Raw genomic sequence first — 17,283 nt, 5'->3', positions numbered from 1 at the left:
CATCACCCCCCAATTCGACTCTACTAGCTTTCTCTGTTTCATAGCCGAGGTATGCCTCAATTAAAGGAGTACTCACGTGAATGACTGACTGACTGACTGACTGCCAATCGCTCTTCACCCGACACAATAGGTCAGTCATATACCAGGATACGATGGACGATCCAACTCCAGTAGATGGCAACATTTTTGGTGGCAAGGAATTACAGTACAGGGTGAAAGCTAGAAGAAGAAGATATTCGAGGACGGACAAAAACAATGCATTGCTTGCTAGCCTGCTTATTCTCTAATATATTTACTATCACTACGTACAGAGGTTAGCAAGCGTATACATATACATATACATATAAATGTATACCAAAATATATATATATATATATATATTTTAGGGTTTTAGGTTGTATTGTATTATATATAGATATATACACTAGACACATACATACAGAAAACCTTTTGTTAAGGTCCAATCCGAGTGTGTTTAATAATAATAATAATAATATAAAGGTACACATACGCACATACACCCCCCAAGCTAGAAAACAAGAGGTCAGACATGAGAGAACTGACTCACAAAGAAAGGCAACCATCCGAGACCCACTGCGAGGAGCCCCGTGCCACCGTCCGATCAACCCCATCGCACCAATCGAACGGTGGACGTGCTAAGACCTAGCTCGGTCCTGACACCTAGACAAAACGGTGACATCCCATCTAATCGGGGCGTTGGTGTGCCACATTTGGACCCACACAACACGACACTAACAAAAAAACAACACAACACAAATGTGCTTCCCCTTCTCTTTCAGTCCTCCTCCCCACTCCCCAAAAAAAAAAAAAAAAAAAAAAAAAACTAAATCCTGTCAAACGCCCACCAAAATATTTGTTTTATATCTTTTTTGGCCCGCATGGGACTTGGGGTTGAGGGATAATGTAATGTTTTGGTTTGATTACAAAAGTGGGAAGTAATTAAAGAGAAAGAGGGGGTTAATCATAATCAAGTCGATTAGAAAAAAAAAAAAAAAAAAGGTCAGGTCAGGTCAGCAATGGAGGGGAGGTGGAGGGGGAGGAGGAGGAGGAGGAAGAGGAAGAGGGACAACACGAAGAGCACCTGAGGAGACCGTTCTCATTGCAAGCCGTACAACTCTTGAAGCCGCTCTTCTCCGTGTACAGCTTGTGGCTGCCGTTACATTCTGTGCACAGGACGAACCTGTTCCCGCCGCATACCTCACACACCCCCGCCTCCGCTGCTGGCAGCCCCTCCACCAGCTTCTTCAGCTCCCCCATCTCGTGTAGCTGCCGTATCTCCTCCGCTCCCCCAATGTACCTCCCCCCGATGAACACCCGCGGCAGGGTCGGCCTGCTCCCTTCACCTGCGGCCCCAGCCTCCAGGAGCCGCTGTAGCTCCCCCAAGAACCCCGGGTCCATGGACAGGTCCCGCTCGTCGATCCTCACGCGGAACCCTCGGAGGATCGACTGCACCGCCCTGCAGGCCTCGAACGTGGGCCTCACCACGCGCAGGCTCGTGTAATAGACCACAATGCCGTTGCCCGCCCCAGGCGGTAATCTACTAGAGGAAGGAGGGGTGGCAGGTGCAGTTAGTAGGTGGTCGGGAGGTTCGGGTCTGGGGAGGGAATTAGGATTAGGAGGGGCGGAGTCGGAGTCGGAGAGAAGGAGGGTAGGGGAGGCGAATGATAAGGGGCGGCGGAGGATGGAGAGCTTCTTGTGAGATGGGGAGGGGGAAGGGAAGGTAGGAGGAGGAGGGTCATCGGAGGAGGAGGAGGAGGGGCTGCAGAGGTGCTGGATGTCCTTAAAGGAGGAGCAGGAGAAGCGGTGGGATGGGGCGTGGACAACCTTGACCGTCGATTTGGCCCACGGCCTCCACATTGACGAACGACGTTAAAGATCTCGATCGATCGGATTTTTTCTTTCTTTCTTTCCTTTTTTTTCCTTCCTTCCTTCCTTAAAGAAGAGAAAAGAAGAGAAGAGAAGAGAAGAGAAAAGAAGAGATTACTTCTTATGATTGAAATTGAGATTTGAGCGCAGAATAGGGTTGGGGGGGGGGGGGGGGGGGGGGGGGGGGGGGGTGGAGGGGGAGTAGAGGGAGAGCTCAGAGTGCGCCTGCAGAAAGGGATGCGAAAGAAGAGAATAGGAATGGCGCGGGCGGAGAGAGAGAGAGAGAGAGAGAGAGATTGTTGAAGGGAAAATTGCAATGCGGAGATGGATTGGAAATGCTTTACACAGAGAGAGAAAGAGAGAGAGAGAGAGAGGGCAGGAGGGGGTTATGGTGTTGGTTAAGGTAGTTGAGGAAGGGAGGGAGGGAGGGAGGGAGGAGAAGAAGGCGAGTGGGTGAATTTCTTTATTTATTTTTTTCCTTATATATTTTTATTTAAAAAAAGAAAAAGAAAAAAGGCTTGCTTTTAATGGGAGGGAGGGAGGGAAGGAAGGTAAAGGAAGAGGAAGAGAATAATCAATCAGTCTATTTACGAAGAAAATCTTGTATGCAACGGGTAGTATGATATAATAATGATACAAGTTAATAAGAGTTTGTCATTATAAATAAAAATTTTAAAAAAATATTATTATTGATAAAAATAATTTATTATCATCAAAAATAATATTTTTTATGTATTTTGTGACATAATTTTATATGATATCACCGTTGCACACCGGACCTTCTCTTAATTCTAGATGTGAGGTCCTCATTTCATTTGTTTGTAGCTGATGTCTTTATTTTTTGTTCCTTTTTACAATGTCTTTTCAATTTTGGATTAATTGATGATGATACATATCACCTTTTAATTAAATTCATCATAATATATGTATGTATGTAAAATATAAAACAAAAGTCCAGTTGTATTTATTAAAGTAGAGTGTAGCACGGTAGCGCACGCCGTCACTTTTGACTTATACATTATATGTTTAATGCCTAATGAAATTACCTCCACCATTTTATTAATTATTTAAGATTTCTCTTCTATTGTACTAAGTCTTGAACCTCTTTTGTAATAAAAAAAAATCAATTGTATTTTTAGAAAGGGAAAAGTACAAGAATTTTTTAATTTTTGCAATTCCAACTTTTTATAATTAAGAAATTTTAAATTCGATAATTGGTAAGAATATTCATATTTTTTTATTAATTTGTAAAATTTATATTTTCTTATATTAAATTTATGAAACTTCATTCCAAAGAAAAAAGTGTGATGTAACCTCAAGCTCGGATCCAATGGGCCTTGAAACAGTGTTTTTTTTTTTTTTATATATCTATGAAACAGAGAATTGACTGAACATCCATCCTATCCCTTTCATATATATATATATACATACACACATACATGCATATATATTTTGAGAGATGAGTATTCACTCAGATTTTGCTAAAATAACTTCGTATTATCATGACACGTTTAACACTTTCAATTCAAGCGGTAAGTATTTCAATTCAAGTGTTTCGTTTTTTTTGTAATTGTGATTGGTACAAGTATTTTTTTACTTATACTTTTAATTTAGTGTTTAGTATTATGATTAAAGTGATTAATATTTTATATAATCAATCACAAAAAATAAAAATACTAAATATTTAAATTAAAATATTAAGTGTATCACTGTGATAAGAAATCATCATTTCATTTCTTGAAGTGCTTTAGAGAGAGAGAGAGAGAGAGAGAGACTTTGTTGGCAGCTCGTGGTATGGTATGTATGCATGGATGCCTGCATGCAACGGGAGGGTGAGATCGGATCAGGTGATAATATCTCTGCTCAAAATGCTGCACATGTTCAGTCACAATAATTACTGTTTGTTTCGACCACAAGGCACGTTTCTATGTCCTTAGGGAACCCAAAGTTTTTTTTTTTTTTAAGTCATTTCATAAATAAAGTTAGAAAAAAGAAATAACATTCACCATCTATTAATCCATCAGTGAGCAAAGCCAGTAAGTGGGTTCTGAAAAGTTGCACATGACCTAAGTGGCCAAAGTGGGAGGGAGGAAAGACAGGAGGAGAGGATGATCCTCACATGCTCTCCTCTGCTCTCTGCTCTATATTACAATAAATATATATATATATATATAGATGGAAGGAAATTAAGATACTTCACAAAAGGAGGAGAGAAAATATACATACATACAGACATACATAAGAAAAGAGCAGCCTTTGCCATGGACCATTTCTTTTTCTTACACAGCTCCGTCTGGGGTTGGGAGCCAACATGTAATATTATTTAATGTAATATGTAATGTCAATAAATTCGACCTAATCATATGCTCTTTAAATCACCTTTCATACATACAGTAAAGAAATAAAGGAAAACCTGCAGATATATATACCAAATAACATATATTATCGGTTGGAGCCTGACCTCCTGTCCCAGATCATAATTCATAAAAGTTGATGGTCAATCTGGGAGCCCCGTGCCGCCATCCCTGTATCCACTATTCAGTTGTCCCTCTACAAATGACTTGACTGAAACCTAGCGGAAGTAAACCGATATTTGAGGAATGTCAATATCATTGCCCTCGTCATCCTCGCAGGCCACGACAATGTCCACATGGCGACGATAAGGAGGCACTTCTACCTTAGCCACCTCCCGTGCAAGGTCCACCACCTTCCCGTCCATCCTCTCTTTGTGACTTGGGAACATACTATTGTACAGCAGGGAACTTCCGCACGAGATGCTATACGCATTTAGCCCCTTTTCTTCGAGCCACTGGAGGACTTCCCTTAAAGTAGGGTTGTCCTTGATAACCCATGAGTCCCAGATGGTCCACCTCATGTCTCGGTAATTGATGACCTTTGGAGGGACTGGTTCAGCCATCGAGAATAGTGGCAGGGCCAAGTTGGCAAATGTGTTCCGGTAATCCTCTAACTTGTGGCCTCCATCAAGAACCTTGTAGAGCTCAAGACAGACAAGTCCAGTGGCCATTGCCGTGGAGGTTGCGATTGCAGGGATGATCCTCCCAGCGATGAATTTGGCCTTCAGCTTGTCAACTTCGGGGATGCTGTAGTTCCGTGCCCTCATGTTGGCGAGTGCAACTATCAGATCCATGTGGTAGTTTGTATCATCATCCTGCACAATGAACAAATCCTCTTCTTATCACCCCGTTTGCTACAAGGGAATAAAGATGAAAGTAGCAAAACGGGATTGCCACATAAATGGATCATTCTTAATGAAGCAACTCCATTCGGTTACATTTCCATCCCTTTGGTTGGACGCCCCACGGCTTATATCAGCTAGCTCCACACAAGATTCTTTTTTCTTTTTTTTCGGTGATGGCTCCCAGAATCAGATTAGTATTCCAGCAAATGAAGAGAATTCTCAGCAAAATGCTTCAATTCAACATACTTACCTTCTCGAACTGAATCGGCTTCATCTTAAATGAAAGGGGGCAGGCTCCTACGACACTGCTCTAGCCTCATGACGAAGTCATCAATGGCCTCGGCATCATCCGTGGATGCAGCAGACAGAGTTGTTGCTTTCTCATCAGTTACGATTTTTACGTCTTTCTTTGGCTGGAATTCGGGAACAGTAACTTTATCTACAACTTCAGCTAGCTTCTTTGAATCCTTGACCCAGTCGGGCACTGGGATTCCGAATGTCTCTGCTCTGAGTATAGATGCTGCCATCACAAAATGAAGGTGGCCAGGATCTGAGGATGAGAATTCAAGTGGATGAGGAAATCGCTTGGGGGCAGACCAAAAGGGTGCTCCGGTACTGGTAGCAGCATTTTCAGGAAAAGTGTAGATCAATTGCTTCACGCGGTTTGCAAAATAGTCCTCAAACCTGGCACAAGAGAAAGCTCTATGTCAGAGAACAGTTACAGCAAATGGTCCTTCATGGAAGTAGAACGAACATATAAAGGTCCAAATCCAAGGGACAAAAGTACTTCAAACGAGCCCAAGTGATGCAGTCTTCAAATGTCTCGCATCTTTCACCGCTGAGGCATTCAAGAACACGCTCTAAAGTATCACGTGCTTGAGCATCACCAGCATTAATCATTGCCTTAGTGTACTCAGCAGGATTAGATAGATATGCATTGACTTCAGCAGGAGTTTTCTCAAGCAAACCCTCAAACTCAGATCGAGCCCATGTCAAACAGTGGTCAATACTGTGTGGGAAGGAGTGGACGGTGCACATAGGTGCCTGCTTCTCAGTAGGGTCTCTCGAGGCACCATAGTTTTCTGTTAGGTGAGGAATGACCGTTTGAGTATTGCATTTGGTACCTAATGTTCCGGACTCGAGTAGTGGCTTCTGGAAATTTAGCACCTCTGGTCAACATAGAGCCTTGCATTTACATTGTCCAGCGCGTTGATAACAACGCTCAGGTTTTCCCAGAAATTGTCATCAAAGACGTTCTCAGTTTCTGGTCCAACACGATTTTGCAAAGCTTCAATATTGAGACTGGGATTTATTAATGCTGCAGCTGCAGCAGCAACTGTAGATTTAGCCTGTCCAATGTTCCAATCACGAAAGAGAAATTGCCTGCTGAGGTTACTTTTCTCGATCACATCATCATCAGTGACAGTTAACTGTCCTTTACGACCACATGCAACTCCCATTAAGGCCAAATTTTTTAAGAATTCACAACCCAATGCGCCAGATCCTACTAAAAAGATTTTAGCATCCTCCATTTTCTTTTGTAGCTTGGACCCAAAAACTGAGATTTGTGCATCATAACGGCTATTTAGAGGTTTTAATTCCTCAGGATGAACTGGCTCTGTGGGCAGCGACTCCACCGAGTCAAAGTAAAAGAACTACAGACAAAAAGAATCCAAGCACAGTAAGTTCCCGCCTAGGTGCCAATCCCTCATGACAAATAAAAGAAGCCAGTTGAATATGACACATTACAAAAGCATCTAAAGCAGCATAAATGATGAAATTCTTAGTAGAAAGACAAGCTGACCTGAAAGAGCGGGTGGAATTTTCCTGAGCATGCCTTCACAACCTCCTGGCCAACGATTCCACCAAACATGGCAGCCATAGGATTCAAAACAGCCTTGGCACCAAACGCAAAGTGCCTCAAAAGCTTATGATTGATGTCTTCCAGCTTTGAATCACCCAGGTTCTCATTTATTGAACTAGCAACAGATATAAGCCTCTGAGCATCGTCCTCTGAGCCAGCAACAGGGTATCGCCCTAATTCATACATAAATTTATCAAGTGCCTGGAATGCCAAGTGCAGGAGAGGTGGGCGATCAAACTTCGAGAAATCACTCAGAAGAAAGTCACCAGGATCTTTAAGTGCTTCTCTCAGAGGCTTGAAGTCCAACACCTAAGGCTGTTTCACCTGGGTGACAATACCACCTTTCTCATAAGTACCATAATTCGTGGTATCCTCCTCAAGAATGAAAGAATACGGCCTTGCAAAGTTAATCTTCCTTGGTTTTCCATCATTCAGTTCAGTCATTCCGTGAATTTCAGAGAACACGACTAGGTCCCCATCTTGAAACTCAAGCCTTTCATCATCAACGCATGACACCAGTGCAGGATTATCGTTGCTGATGGAAGCAATTATGCCTGTGTGTGGTTCTTCGCCATCAACATCAGAAACTGTGAAGTCAGGTCCAAAATCACAGAAGACAGAACCAAAGAGGCCTCTAACTTCAACCTTGATGAAAGAGATAGATGGTTGATGATTATGGCAGTAATCATTGAACTCGATGGCCTTTTCAATATTAACATCTGTAAATACAACAGCCTACAATGCATGGCCCAAATACAAGAACAAAAACAAGTTAGATTCAAAAAATTCGTGTCGACAACCAATGGAAATACAACAAGGATGCGTCAAGCCTGATGGATTCATATCATTGACTACGAAATATGATAGACATAAATCATGCACAGACACAGGCCAAAAATCAAATCAGTGCCAACATCACTACCAAAATTTTGTATCATCCACACATCCAGATAGTGTATCATGAACTACTAATAAAAGATATGATGTCCGCCAACACTGCAAACTACAACCGGTAATAAGTCAAATTGTGATATTTAAAAAGTGATTGTAATGATTTCTTCTGATTGAAAGGAAAAATCTAAAAGCAAATCCCAAGAAACTTGCATGGTCCAACAGTAAATGTCTTATACTGATACCATCAACTTCACAACTTAATTATAGAAATGATCATATCATTTTCATTTCATGATTGTATCCTACTCAACCAAAGACTGACTTATCCCAGTGAGTAGTAGTTCCTGATAATTAGGACACACTCAGTATAAAACTAGCATCCTTAAATTCCAAAGGACCAGCACCTCACCCACTTCTCCTGATTGGCCTGAATCAAAGTTGTTTCTTAGTGAAAGTATTTGTCATACTCAATAGACCGGAATACATATTAAACTTGCCCTTACATCTACCATAATGAATACTCATATATATTCTACCGTCTACATCAAATGCCTCCCCAATGATTTACGATCCATAGTCCACAAGATTGCAAAGGAAGGGAAGTCAATAATTATTCAAAGAAGGGGGAAAAAAAAAAAGAAAAATGAGTTATACAAGGAAGGAGTCTCGGTGCAGTAGCACAAGTTGCTGACTCGTAACCAATAGGTCTTGGGTTTAGTGCTTACCGGTGGGACTTCTGTAACCTTTTATCTCACTTTATTTCCTATCATTGTACTAGACCCATAGCTTCCCTTATGATCCGCCCGGGGGGGGGGGAGAAATCAGTGCAGTATATGTTCCTTTTCCTTATGTAACCAAGACCTCATTCAAGTATATGTTTGCACCACTATGAGAAAAAAAAGGGATGCATTCAAGAAAAATTATATGCCTTCATACAGCTGGCACGACTCATTTGGACAACTCATGGTATCCACATCAATGAACTCATTTAGCTTCTGAATCAATCAACAAAAGTATAAATCATGCGTCAATACGATAGGGATGTAAAGTACCTGGAAATTAGAAAGTTGGTCTTTAGTCAATGTCGATGTAAGAGAAGAAACAAGGACTGCATTATTGAGCTCACGTAACTTATGAACAGACGCAAGTGCCCTGTTCTTCCCAACATCCCTTTCGGAAAATATAAAATTGCTCGACAAATCCCATGATTCCACCACACCTTCATCGTGCAAGGTCACGGACTTCACTCCAGCAAGGACGAGGTTCTTTGCTGCAGGGCGGGTGAGGAAATTTATTCTTCGAGAATGCAATGCAGCATTATATATAGATCGATATCATATACCATAAAAGCAAAGCTTGTAACGGGAATATCAAATATATAAATATATACGATCGAACACAAGTAGTCAGGAAAGGTTAAAGAAAGAAAGAAAGAAAGAAAGAAAGAAAGAAAGAAAGTGTATGTGTTGTAATGTAATAGGTACCAATCTCAGCACCAAGGCCTTGCATCCCAGAGATGAGAATGTTGGAAGCGAACAGTCTCCGCATGGTTTCACGACCGTACACAGCGAGCTGACGGCTGTGGAGATCCTCGTCGATGCCCATGGGAATGGTGCTGCCCCGTCCGCTGCAGTTGGTGCGAGCACTGATGCCGCCGCAGGCACTGTTCTCGAGATTGATGATGGTGCGGTCGCTGCTGCTCTGGCGAGTGGGGAACATGTAGCGCAGGAGGAAGCTGCCGCCGCAGAAACCAGAAATGAGCAGCACCGTGAGAGAGCGCAGAGAAAGGAGAGGAGAAGTGAAATCATCATGAAATAATAAGTGCCAGTGGAAGTGGAGGAGGGCAAGAGCAAGGGAGGGAGATGGGAACAGCAACAAGAATCCAAAGCCATAATAATAACAGTAAAAATAAAGGCATTGGATGGTATGATATGGTAGTGAACAATCGAATGGAATATGAGAGGAGAGGAGAGGAGAGGAGCTCAGCTCAGCTTGATAAAACAACAAAAACCGACGGAGGAGGGGAGGGAGATGGTGTGTGTGCTCTACTACCAATGATCATCATCATCAACAAAACAAGATACAAAAAGAGTTCAAAGAGGGGAAGGGGACATGAGGAATTCTATCAGAGGAGACGTACCGATTAGGAGAAGGGATGGATTCTTCGTCGATTCGAGAGATGGAAGAGAGAGAGAGAGAGAGAGAAGAGGTGTGATGGTGATGGTGATGGTGATGGATGGACGTCTTAAATGGTCTTCTCCTTCTTCTTTCTTCTTCGAGCTCTGCCTGCAGGGACAAATTGCTTGCTGTTGCTGACAACTTTAGAAGAGAAAATTGAGATGTAAAATATTAGGCCCAGCCTGAGCCTACATACATACATACATACGGATATATGATTACCTCCATCTTTTATATATATATATATATATATATATATATATATATATATCGAAAAATGGTATCACCTATCCATTATATTTATATCTGTTTTTTGCACCTAGCGTAAATCGCGAAACCCGTGAACCACGTGGTACTTTATTGAACTCAATTGGTCAAATTCGGACCTAATTAGAGGTCCACGAGGCGATATCATTTGTTAGACATACAAAGGAGCCCAAGCAAGGAGGTGGCCCATGGTCGAATTCTTAAACCCGACCTGGGAAACCATAGCACGACCATTTGGACAGCCATTGCCTAGTTGGGTAATTCATGAAGGAGATTATGGAAACATCTAGCCGGGCTGATCAGATGGCAATTAGCCGAGGGCACATGGCTGGCAGCCCTCACAAGAAATGATTTCCATCCTTTCCAAGATAAGAGCCACGCATGTACACGGACGCACTTATGCATGGAGATAGTGGCTCTACATGGCAGCAAGAGATAATTTCCTTAGAAAGGCAAGTCATAAATGGAAACATCCGATAAGATATGGTTAGTAGCTCATGCATGGAAATTATTGTGATCTTTTTCTATGTGAGCTAAACGTGTATACAAATGGAGGAAGGCGAGGCTGGCATCTTGAATTGGCAGTTATGGATTGCTTCTTTGGATGGTTGCTCATATCTTAGGGAATTACTTAGATATTAACAATTACATTGGTCGGTATTAGGTCATTTTTCTATGTTAGCTAGGATAGTGTTTATTTTCTAGTCTCTAACAAGTAGATAAAGAACTTGGTTAATAGTTTCCTAGTTCCATTCATTTCATTAGAATAAGCCAAAACTTGCTCCAGTTGGGTCTCAAAGGTCCGATCCTATAAAAGGAAGAGGTACTCATTGTAAGGCTCCCTCGCGACAAACACACACAAGGCTCAACGCCTCATTATCCTTACATTCAATACATTTTCAATACAACTACAAGCAACCCTCGTTCTCGTACGTTCTTATCTTGCATTTCAATTCCGCTCGCACACCCTTTATATACCTGCACTACATGCAGTCGCATGTATGTATATTACTACCCGTTCCTTTACAATTACTTCCAGAGCCCGTGGCTTCTCCTATCCCTTTCTACCATCCCTCGCTTTTGAGCATGATTGGTTCGCACTTCAATTTCGACTTCAGGGCCGATTCTTTTCCTTCCCTCTATCTCAGCTTCCAGGCAGGGTTTCTTCTTCTCAGCTGCTTTAGCTGAGCTATCCATATATCTTTTCCATTTCAAGCAACCCAACTGCAACCCCTGGCGTTGGCTACTTGCAGCCCATTCCCTTGCATTTCAGGCATACGTCGCTCGCACGTTGGGAGAACTTCGATGGTCTAACCCTTGCGACCACTTCATTGTCTGAGCATCTCCAAACCAAGCTCACGACCACATTGAATCATCTATCAAACTAAAACCCAACTGCCGCTTATACTTACAAACTTCAAAGGCCGTGGTGCTACACTATAAGCCGATGAGGATGGCTGGTGGTTTCGCCATTTCTTGGGACTACACCCTGACACGCCTAGGTTTCTAACCTTACTACACACGTGTGCCGCAGATTGGGCTGCTACACATTTCAGGAAGAACACATTAACATATCTATCTATATCTCCCTAAGCACATCATTAGTTATAGAAGTAGAAGAGGTCATTTAGATGTCAGAACAGCAAAAATTTTATCAGTCTACACACACATACACACATATAATGTGTATGTATATGTATGTATGTTCTTAAACTGAACGGAATGGAACTGAGCTGAATTGGATTTCTTCTTTCAGTTCATAGACAGGCTGAAGCTCAGGATTGTCATGTCATGTTAGTCTGAGGACTTCGATTAGCACAGCAGCTTAGCTTCCACATGGTCGACAAGCATGTGCTCTGCTCTGCGATATTAATTATTGACTCACACACACATCTATCTATCTTCTATATCGATATTAATTATTGACTCAAGACAAGAATCTTTCATCCCGCTCCGCTTATGAAGATGAAGTTGAACTTGGAACCCACCGCACCACCACTCGACCCTATTGAAAGCAGCTACCCTCTTCTGCATGCTGTATTTACTTACTACCACTACTACCATCGCCACCACCGGTGCCACCAATTTAAAGAGAATGAATGAATGAATAAGTATACAGAAGTTTGTCTTGTCTTAATTTTGCAAGCCCCTGCTTAGTTTTTGACAAACTTATTATGCCATCAGCAAGAATCTCTCTAAAAGCGAAAACCACTGACAAAAGTCGCAACAATGGCATGGTCCCAACTTATAAAAGTGGCACCGTCCAGGGGGGTTGCGTAGTAGTACTAAGTAGACTAAAGAATATGATACCGACATGACATCATATCATCAATTACAAACATTACTGTCTATCATGAACCGAGAAAAATAGTGCCAAGTTTCTCACACTTTATGAGACGCAGAAAAGAACCAAGGAGGGGCCCCTCTCAAGACTGCCAAACATGACTGGTACCACATAATAAACACAAGCTCTCATCACTCGCAAACATGTCGGGCCACTGCCCTACACACACACACCAGCCCAACTCCTTTTAACTTGTTGCGCTGTCAACCAAATTACATATGTACATATCCAACACCAAAGTCCTCTCCCGTTTGGCATAATAAAATGCCCACATATATATTATAGTATTAAAAATTAACCACCCATTTGCATCTCATAATCACAGCAACACAGCAGCAAGTGTGGCTACGCTAGTGTGTGATAAGGGAAGGAATAATATCCTTCACAAACGTCCACATTGTATCATTATATTCTCATTTAGAACATCTACAATTCAATCTTTCTCGATACATGTGATCTGAGCTCCACGCAATCTCTACAACTTTACAGTGCCATCACTCCTCACTTGCTCACTGTTGGAGGTTGCGTACTTTAGCTGTATGTATACACACAATTTCCCGGGGTCGATGTAAACTTATGTTCCCTTCCAGAATGAGACAAGAGAGAGCTAATTACCTAGTACAGTTGCTGCTCCTGTACTGTAACAAAACGGCCAGAATCTCAGCAAACTGAGGACGCTTTGAGGGACAATTGTTCCAGCATTTTGTCATGAGAGTCCTCAGGACTTGGGGACAATCCTTCGGGATATCTGGCCTTAGCCCACAAGCTGCAATTCCTACAGCCGCTTGCACCGGGGAATAAGCAGCATATGCTGCCTCACCAGTCACCATCTCCCAAATCACCATCCCGAAACTGTATACATTACTCATCCATGTCTCAGAGACACACTCTGGGTCTCCGGCAATTATCTGTTACCAAAAATTGCAGGAAACTTTATAGGAAGAAAAATCATAGCACTACCAGATCTCATTAAACAAAAAGTTTGAGGTTGATTTATGACAGGTATCTCTACTATGATAAATTTTCTATGGTCTGCTCCGCATGATCGAGTGACAAATGAATGGAATAATGGATTAAGATATGAAAATAATAATGTATCAGAAATGCTGCATCCCCTATCTATTTGAGCTTGCACAATGGCCCATGTCTTTCATTTCTTATCTATCTATGCAGGCAAAATGAATGTCTAGACCAGAAAGAACAATAAATAGGATTTCACACGCAATATATTGGCTCAATTCTCATTCTTTTGAGTATCAACGAGCCCTGAAGTTCCTTATAATACATTAGATTCATTTAGTCAGTTATACCACTGTATCTTGATCACCTAAAATTCCTAATGAAAGTGAAACAACAGGACAGCGTCGATGATGGTTTTATCAAAAGCAGCCAATATATGTATTGAGGGTGAATGACGTATTCATCTAAGGACAATATCATATTAGTATGGCAATGATCGGCCAAATCAGAGGCGATAATTAAATGAATCTCTGGAAAACGCTAGTGATTGAACACGGGTAGGTACTCCAACAAGGTCATGGGCAGGCATCAATGATGATATAAGTTCGATGTATGGAGAAGCTTGAGTGAAAGTGGACACTATCATTTAAAAAAGAAAAAAAAAAGGAAAAAACGAAGAAGAAGAAGGAAATCGAAAAGATAAGGCAAAACCAATGATAAAAGGCATGGTAGGCATGTTCCAACAATGAGGTCATCAAGAGTCTGCCTTTTCAAGAGAGGGGGAAATAGTGAGTGAACAATGTAGAAGAAAAGGTATGTGCAGCTAAAGAAGCAGTGGATACTCTGGTATGTTAGCTAGCTACAGGAGTCCAGTGCTTTATGATGAAACCAAAAATATAGTTTAAGCATTGCACCACTAATCAACACCGCTTCACATCTCCATAGAAATAAATAAATAGTAAAGTAGGAGTAGCTCAGTTTTTGACGGCGTCTAATAAATGTGAATATGAGAAACTGGTACGAACCTCAGGAGCTAGCCATCGGTAACCATCAGTTTCATATTCCAGTGCTTCACCAACGCTCTTGCAGGCAGCAACTATTCCCAATTCACCTAAGCAAGCATTCCCATGGCGATCAAGCAAGATCCTTGCTGTATTCATATCTCTGTAAGCAACGCCATGATCGTTCATAAACTTTAGGCCTTCCACGACATCGACAGAGATTCTCAATATTTCCTTCAAATGAAGCTTCTTGTTCTTAAGCATCAAATCTTGAACAGACCCACCCTCCATCAACTTGGTGACAACGCACAACCCATGGCTCTCATCAATGCAGACTCCAATGAATTGAAGAATGTTCCTGTGGCCACAAGTCATAAGTTGCAGAATATCCTTTCGCAACTGGAATTCATAAGAATTCCCTTTATCACACCCCTTGAGTTTCTCAATTTCAACCTTTCTGCCCTTGTAAATACCCTTGTAGGAATTCGGTCCGATTTGATCCACGAATTCGAGATTATCTGAGTTCAACAGCCACTTTCCTATCCCATCGCCGCCTGACTGAATCGTCTGCCACTCATCAACAGACACAATAAATGACGAATCGGGTAAAGGCATCTGAAGTTGGGTCTTTTGGTACGGATTGTCAATGTTGTTCCTGTAACACTGCTCATCTACATCCTCTTCCACCTGACCCAAGTCTCTTCCATCGGTGCCCTCCTCCTGGCACCCACAAAGCCCGAACGGGAGCTTAACCGTGGAGGCTCTGGGCCTCTTCATGGCCAATCTGAGGGCTGTTTCAACCCGAGTTTTGAAGGTTCTCTCGTGCTCGGGATGGACTTGGAGAAGCACAACCCCCAGGGTAAAACCTTTCTTCTCGAATATCTGAAACTTCTTGCAGTATATGGAGGCATTATCGAGTGAGCCTGACATCAAAGGCCAAGAGATGGAAGAGTTGCATGCGAATGTGAGCTTAAAAACTGAACCTTGGACCTCCTCAGGAGTCACCTCTTGAATCAGAGTGGCGGGGCTGTCTCCCCCTGACGCCTGCTCCATCAATTTGATATGGAGAAACACTTCTTTCATATCAAAACCTGCCTGCGCGTAACTGTCGAAATCCCCAAAAAAAAAAAAAAAAATCTTAAGAAAGAAGTGCAGTGCAGCAAGCAAATCATCAGGAAACGGGCAATGTACAAGCATAAATTTATTCTCCAGAATCCCGCTGGAACCGATCGAATGCATCTACAGAAACTGAACCCTTTTTTTTTTTTTAAATCAAAATCGACACAGATATAGAAGAATCATTTTTATCTTCACAGTGAGTCACAAAGAGACCAGTCTGGATCTCAGCAGCTATCCGATCCGACTATGGCTGGCAGGCAGCAAGCAAAGCATAAAAAAGAAAAAGAACTGCTAAGAATGCAAAACACACACAGAGCTACAGAGAGAGAGAGAGAGACTGGCTAGGCAAACCCAATCTTTGGCACTCACCTGAGAGGCAGAGAGTCGTAATGCTTGCGGATATTGGAGACGAGCTTCTCCGGCAGCTGGCTCCCTGGGTAGAGCTGCGTCAAGCTCCGGACGACACTGCCCCAAACGACCTTCCGACAGCTCTCGTTCTTGGGAGACGGAGAGTCACGGGCCGAGTCAATGTTGAGGGAGTTCTTGAGTGAGGCGATGGCCTCCGAAACGTTCCGTCCGAGCCGCTGCAGCCGCTTCTGGACAGCGGAGGGGGTCTCCTTCGCCGGGGTGGCTGCTGCGGCTGCTGAAGAGGTGGCCGGGGGGGAGCCCTCGGATCTGTCGTTGGAGCGCATGAGGACCTGCTCGACCATGTCGTCGGTGTCCGTGCTCGTCCGGCTGGACCAGCACTCCAGTGCTGCCGCCATAGCCGAGGAGGAAAACACCCACACCCACACCCAAACCCAAACCCGAACTCCGAGTCTATACTGATGAAAGGAGCGAGTATGTAATGTATGTACTCAGTCAGGACAGGAGATTTTTGAGGGTGCAGATAGGAGGAGGAGGAGAAAGATGAAGATGATGGAAGATAGATGGAAGGGGTGAGTACCGTACCGGCCACTAGAGTTAAAAAAGAGCTACAGTAAGTAGTATTAGTCCAGTGCTGGTTCTCATCTTCTTCATTTCATTATATTATTATTTTTAACAAACAAACACAAACACCACATACATCATCAGAGGCAGAGGCAGAGCCCATGCTCTGCTCTTGGGCTGCAGTGCAGAGAGCATACGATACAACCACTCTACTCAGCAGAAGAGAAGCCCATGACTACGAGCGTGTGAGATGACTGCAGCACAGCGGACATGGGGCTGGCTGAAGTGAAGACTGAAAGAGGAAAATTTGGGGGGGGGGGGGGAGGAGGGGGGTAATGGTCTGTCTGGAGCGGAGCGGAGCGGGCGAGCATTGGTTGTTCATTTTCATTTCATTTCAGGGTTTGAACAAAAGACGGATTTTTAATCAATGCATCTCATTCATGATTTCTCATGTCTCATCTCTCACTGTGGATTTTGTAGATGTATTTAATCCCTAATCAAGGAATGTGCACGGACGCCGGGTATATCCGAAATCGATCAGAACCTACCCATTATGATTGGGTTTGAATAAATCGTATTAAAAATGAGATAGGATTCGGATATTAAAATTAAGAACCGATGAGAATTGATTCTGATATCG

At 42.7% G+C, this 17,283-nt stretch overlaps 3 protein-coding genes across 3 annotated transcripts; all 3 read right to left on the bottom strand.

The window, feature by feature from the left end:
• Positions 1-155: 155 nt before the first annotated feature.
• On the bottom strand, positions 156-2,062 carry LOC116210659 (uncharacterized protein At5g39865-like). Its single transcript, XM_031544624.1, has one exon. It carries the CDS (start codon positions 1,876-1,878, stop codon positions 1,027-1,029), a length of 852 nt encoding a protein of 283 aa, XP_031400484.1. The 5' UTR covers positions 1,879-2,062; the 3' UTR covers positions 156-1,026.
• A 2,032-nt stretch (positions 2,063-4,094) lies between these two features.
• Positions 4,095-10,191, bottom strand: LOC116211513 (ubiquitin-activating enzyme E1 1-like). Its single transcript, XM_031545942.1, is given in 9 exon segments — positions 4,095-5,056; positions 5,337-5,369; positions 5,371-5,770; positions 5,874-6,249; positions 6,252-6,741; positions 6,891-7,685; positions 8,897-9,114; positions 9,329-9,579; positions 9,985-10,191. Coding segments are annotated over 8 exon segments (3,144 nt in total). The 5' UTR covers positions 9,564-9,579; positions 9,985-10,191; the 3' UTR covers positions 4,095-4,459.
• Positions 10,192-12,643: 2,452 nt separating this feature from the next.
• On the bottom strand, positions 12,644-16,967 carry LOC116211225. Its single transcript, XM_031545506.1, has 3 exons — positions 16,083-16,967; positions 14,619-15,699; positions 12,644-13,541 (listed from the first exon to the last, which is right to left on the bottom strand). Exons 1-3 carry the CDS (start codon positions 16,475-16,477, stop codon positions 13,245-13,247), a joined length of 1,773 nt encoding a protein of 590 aa, XP_031401366.1. The 5' UTR covers positions 16,478-16,967; the 3' UTR covers positions 12,644-13,244.
• Between the last annotated feature and the right edge of the window lie 316 nt (positions 16,968-17,283).

Source organism: Punica granatum, chromosome 6 (assembly GCF_007655135.1).
Source record: "Punica granatum isolate Tunisia-2019 chromosome 6, ASM765513v2, whole genome shotgun sequence".
NCBI classification, from domain to species: Eukaryota; Viridiplantae; Streptophyta; class Magnoliopsida; order Myrtales; family Lythraceae; genus Punica; species Punica granatum.
This window is presented reverse-complemented; position numbering and strand designations above follow the sequence as displayed.

Bases quoted from the DNA above. Each gene is read 5' to 3' on its own strand.
- LOC116210659 (XM_031544624.1), bottom strand. From the start codon at position 1,878: ATGTGGAGGCCGTGGGCCAAATCGACGGTCAAGGTTGTCCACGCCCCA.
- LOC116211225 (XM_031545506.1), bottom strand. From the start codon at position 16,477: ATGGCGGCAGCACTGGAGTGCTGGTCCAGCCGGACGAGCACGGACACC. The intron at 15,700-16,082 runs GTGAGTGCCAAA...GGATTTCGACAG, and splicing joins TACGACTCTCTGCCTCTCAG to TTACGCGCAGGCAGGTTTTG. The intron at 13,542-14,618 runs GTTCGTACCAGT...TTTTGGTAACAG, and splicing joins ACCGATGGCTAGCTCCTGAG to ATAATTGCCGGAGACCCAGA.